The 5,538-nt window shown below is 26.7% G+C and overlaps 1 protein-coding gene across 2 annotated transcripts in view; it reads left to right on the top strand.

Annotated features, from left to right (window-relative positions):
- LOC100215542 (archaemetzincin-2) overlaps window positions 1-5,338 on the top strand; it is a 13,803-nt gene extending 8,465 nt beyond the window's left edge. For both annotated transcript variants that reach the window (XM_065791079.1, XM_065791080.1), the window contains 2 exons: window positions 2,729-3,225; window positions 4,587-5,338. In XM_065791079.1, coding sequence (XP_065647151.1) covers window positions 2,729-3,225; window positions 4,587-4,889 — 800 coding nt within the window. In that variant the 3' untranslated portion in view covers window positions 4,890-5,338. The remainder of the gene's footprint in view (window positions 1-2,728; window positions 3,226-4,586) is intronic.
- Window positions 5,339-5,538: the final 200 nt, after the last annotated feature.

The following is a 5,538-nucleotide window of genomic DNA, read 5'->3' as shown; positions in this document are numbered from 1 at the left end:
TGACATATTTTTCAAGTGAATCACATACAGAATTCCAGCAAGTATCAGTAGGAAGTGGCAATTTTGTTCCTCCATTTAATTTATAAATTGCTCCAGCTTTATGATTATTTCTTATATATTCTATTATTTATGTAACATTTGCTCACATTTTCAATGTTAAGATTATTTGCTAAAAGATTCAGCATATGAGCAGCACACCCATAAGTTATGATATCTCTTTCAGATGACAGTACTTGTCTCATTGATTTCATATTAGCTGCATTATCAGTCACAAAGCTTTTTACTGTGCATCCAAATTTACATCTTACAGAATCTATTGCTTCTCTTGCTAATTGTATAAGATATTCACCAGTATGTGAATGATCAGAAGTGTTGATTGTTTTTACTAAAATGTTAATTTTATCTGTAATTACAGAGATACAAGCTATAGGTTCATTATGTACATTACTCTAGCCATCTTAAGACATGGCTACAATTTTCCTATTCAATACATTACATTTTTCAATTTCTTCTGCGTAAACCCTATCTAATATTTCTCCTCCAATTTGAGTTCTATTAGGTAGAGTGTATCCTGGATAAAGCATATTGATAAATTTTTTATTTTTTATATATAAAATTCTTTGTGTTCAACTGTTCTGAAGCTAGAGTTTGTACTGTATATAAATCTACCAAGTTGCAGATCAAATAAATCTTTCTCTTTGAAGCTTGTTCGTGTGAAAAACTTATCAATTTTCAAATATTTATCAACTGATGGTGAATTGGACTGAGACCTTTTCATTTGTTGTTGTGATGTTGAGGGTAAGTTACCTTTAAAATGAAATTGCAGTTTATTGAATTATTCTAAGTTAATATGTCTATACGTGATAATTTAAATATATATGTTTACAATTTAGGGAAAATTTAAATTTTAAAATAGCAATGCAGTAATTTAACTACCTTCAAGAAGTTGTTGATCTTCCATTGACTCCATAATTTCATGGGGTTGTGATCGCTTGCACTTTTTTATATGTTCATGCATCCTTTGAATTTGACCTTCCATTTCTTTTCTACACGCATTACTAACTGCTCCACACCCCTTTCTTTAGTCACTCGTGTATATTTTAACCAAATCATATCACATTTGCGCGCAGTTTTTTGAGACATTTTTTGTGGTATCAATAAAATATGTTAGAACTACTTATAGTTTTGCTAAACATTTAAATATATATATCGTTAAGAAAACTTCCTGATGAAATAAGTTCATCAGGAAGCAATGCTTCTTGATGAACCTAATAAAGGAGAAAAACCCTGTAGAAGAAAACAGATAAATACGTGTTATTACTAATTTATTACTGCTCTGTTCTATAAAAACACTGAGGACTCTATTCTATGAAAAAACAGAAACAAAAATCATGGATTTAAAAAAATATCTATATTGAAGATTAGTTATATTTTTTAACATAACCCTGTTTTAGTTTTCTGTTGTAAGTTTAAATCTTTTTAAAAAAACATTAATTTGGTTTAAACCAACATTTTTTTAATTGGTTTAAACCATGGTTTAAACCAATGGTTTAAACCATTTGGTTAAAACCATGCAACCCTGCAAATATGTCACTTTTAATTACTTTTGATTTTCGTCCAACATTTGCGTGTTGTCAGAAAGTTAAAACCATTAATTTAATTACAAATTAATTGTTTTTTAAGAAAACTGCAAAAGCGCAAATTTAATTGACCAGAATGTTTATAAAAACATTCTGAATGCTTTTAAAACATTCTGAATGTTTTTAATGATATAAAAAATGTTTTTATTTTTATTTTTTTTAATAAAATGTTTTTATTTTTATTTTTTTTACTGTAAATCATGCACAGAGTGTTGCTACATCGACTATCTTATAGCCTGACTTGCAAGGGAGTGCTGCTACATCGACTGAGGGTTTGGTTGGGCAGGCAGTCTATCAAGTAATTTAAAAAAAATTACAGTTTTGCATTTTAATTTTTACTTTTTGTCAACAAAATACGGAAAAACTTTCTGACAACCAGTTAGGGGTTATATATATATATATATATATATATATATATATATATATATATATATATATATATATATATATATATATATATATATATATATATATATATATGTATATATATATAGATCTATAGTTTGTTGGCTTTGGGAAAAGCGGAAGGAAAAAAGTGATTCTTACGCCAACACATACGTCACTTTTAATTACTTTTGACTTTCGTCCAACATTTTCGTGTTGGACGAAAGTCAAAACCATTAATTTAATTACAAATTAATTGTTATATAAAAAAACCACAAAAACGCAAATTTAATTGACCAGAATGTTTTTAACAATATAAAAAATGTTTTTATTTTTATTTTTTTTGATAAAATGTTTTTATTTTTATTTTTTTTACTGTAAATCATGCGCGGAGTGTTGCTACATCGACTATCTTATAGCCTGACTCGCAAGGGAGTGCTGCTACATCGACTGACAAATAGCCTGACCCGCAAGGGAGTGCTGCTACATCGACTGAGGGTTTGGTTGGGGCAGGCAGTCTATCATTATTAAAAAAAAAAAATTCCGGTCTTGCATTTTAATTTTTACTTTTTGTCAACAAAATATGGGAAAAACTTTCGGACAACATCTAAGGGTTCTATATATATATATATATATATATAGTTATATTATAATTACAAAATGTTATAAATTTTAATACTCAAGCTATATTTTCTTTTCTCTAGATGTTCAGTTCTTTTTAAAAACCATTATTCCCAAAGATGCATTTTGTATTTGCGGATTGAGTTGGTTTGATTTTTATCCTTCCGAAGATCTAAACCATATTCTAGGAGAAGCATCATTCCAAAATTCTACAGTTGCTGTTAGTTTTGGTCATTATGCTTACTTTATGGAAAAGGAGGCTCAGCATTTAGCAAAGTGGGGGAATGATTATGTAGTTGAGCGATCTGTAAGTGTGGTATTAAGTGATTCTCAAGAGTCATTAGTTTTTATCACATCAAATGAGAAATGTGAGGCAGAAATGCGTTCTCCAAAACATGAACCTGTGTGCCAAAGTATTCCAGTTAATCATGAATTATCAAAGTCTAATATTGATGAAAATTTATGTACAACATTAAAACAAAATTATAGTAATAAAACTGTAAAAGAGTGTTTGTGTGAAGCTCTACCACCTGGTTATAATTTTTACTTGAATTGCAAGATATATAGGCGTCTCTTTAGGGTATAAGTTTTATTTTTAATAACCATTTAAAATAAAAGCTTTTTTTTTTCTGTCTTTATCAATTTACTTTAAATAAGTTTATATTAAGATGATTCAAATAATTCTTTGATAATAATTTTTTTTTAAATGTTTTAAAAAGTGTCCATTGAAATGTACACGTCAAAAACACTTCAAATTTTTTCTTGAATTTTTTCACAGTATTAGCAAGTACTTTTACATTCTAGAACATATATTATGTTGATAAATGTAGGAAAGTTGCAGACACTTGATTACTATTTAAAACCTGTTTGCCCAATGAAAGAAGGGAGTCATTACAAATAGTAGAATTAACAAAATGTTAACAAAATGGTACAATTAACAAAAAGTTGTGGATATTTGTAGAAGGACTTGTAATAAAAAGCTTATTGGTTTTGTTTGCTGCAGGTTGTTACATATTAAATATTGCTTAAGAAATGCACAGTATCCAAAAAAATGCACAGTATCCAAGAAATGTAACACTGCACATAACATATATACAATGCTAGAAAAATGGTGTATCCTATTAGTAGGCCATTTCCCTATAAAATATTAGTATGTATATAATTATATTTAATTATTTTGTTTTCCCTTTTATTAATTTTGTAAAATTCTTTTTATTTTGTTTTAATATTACTTTGTATTTTTTACTTTGTATTAGCTTTACTGTTATTTTTTAAAAATTTATGATTTGTTTATCATATTGTTATTATTATTATTGTTAATATAATAATTATTTTTTTCATTTAAGTTAGGTTTATTATACTCTAGTTTAGGCTTATTATACTCTAGTTTGTTATACTCTATTGACTTTTTTGAGGGGGTTGTAATTTTTATATGATCATAATTTTTGAACGCTGAGAGATAATACTATGAAACTTAAAATTGTCGATGAATATAAGTCTAGTTGAGAATAATACAAAAAATATTTCATCAACTTGTTGCTCTCACGTTTGGGGCAGGTGTAGCAAAAATTTTGGGGCTTTTTTGTTCCCAGCCTTCAATCATCGCAATTTTTTGTAAACCGTAATTATTTGACATAAGTATAAACATGTAAATGTTTGGAGTTAGCTCCATGTCTGGAAGTTAGCTATCTCAAAGATCAAAAAATGCTGGATCCGCCACTGATATGATTCTTATATTTTGTGGAACTATAATATAGCTATATATGATTCTTATATTTTGTGAAACTATAATATAGCTATATATGATTCGTATTTATTTTAAAGAGTTTTAAATTTTTTTGTTTAATGTAATAAAAAATTTTATTTTTACTTAAAGTTTTTGTTAGAACTTTTATATCCAACAAAAATGAGAAAAAATAATTTAGATGATTTTTTTTCTAGGTAATTACTCATGAAATTTGTCATGCAATGGGGATGAGCCACTGTCAATATTTTTCTTGTACAATGAACACTAGTACGTCAATTTTAAACGCTGACACACAACCACTATTACTTTGTCCTATCTGTCTTCGCAAGTTACAATTGGCGCTAAAATTTGACGTCCTTTTAAGATATAATTCGATTTTCATATTTCTAAATAATCACATGCATCAGTTTTGTCAACATAAAGATGAAGATGTCTGTCCTTTTTTAAAGGACAAAAATTTACTACAAAAAATCTGTCATTTTATGAATGATCTTTAAATTTAGTACAAATGAAAAATCATTTCCACTATCTTTAACGATATTAGTTACAAATGGTTAATTAGTTGTCGTTAAAATGGTTAATTAGTTGTCCATCATCATTAAAAGATTGATGGACAACCGATAATGAAAGTTAATTTTTAATTTAACAGACAATTATTTGTTAATAATAGTATGCGATTATAAAATTATTAGCAAAATGTGCAATTTTTGTGACGATTAATGTTGATTTTAACATAGACATGATAACTTATGTGAAATTGATGTTTAATGTTAATTTCAATTTATTTTTTACGGTCGTCAAGAAAATTTTTTATGTGGTTCTTTGCGTAATAAGCTTTTTGAAATTTTTATAAAATATTTTTTAATGTATTTATTAATACGTATTTATTTTTGTTAAATATCGTTTTTTATAGACAATTGAAAAAAAATTAAAAACCTGATATCAATGTCTGTTGCGTTTTATTTTAAACTTTTAAGTCCTATAGAATACTATAAGAATTAGGAACAAAAAAAAGAAATTTCAGATTTGAACGTTTAATTAAAACAGAAGTGTTTATAGTTATCATAGTTAAGTCTTTTTTTTTCTTTTATTTTTTTCACAAAGTCTTAGATTTCAAAGTTTGACTAAATTTTAAGAAATATTGAC

Source organism: Hydra vulgaris, chromosome 02 (genome assembly GCF_038396675.1).
Source record: "Hydra vulgaris chromosome 02, alternate assembly HydraT2T_AEP".
Lineage (NCBI taxonomy): Eukaryota > Metazoa > Cnidaria > Hydrozoa > Anthoathecata > Hydridae > Hydra > Hydra vulgaris.
Note: the sequence above shows the minus strand (reverse complement) of the source record. Positions and strands in the feature narration are given on the sequence as shown.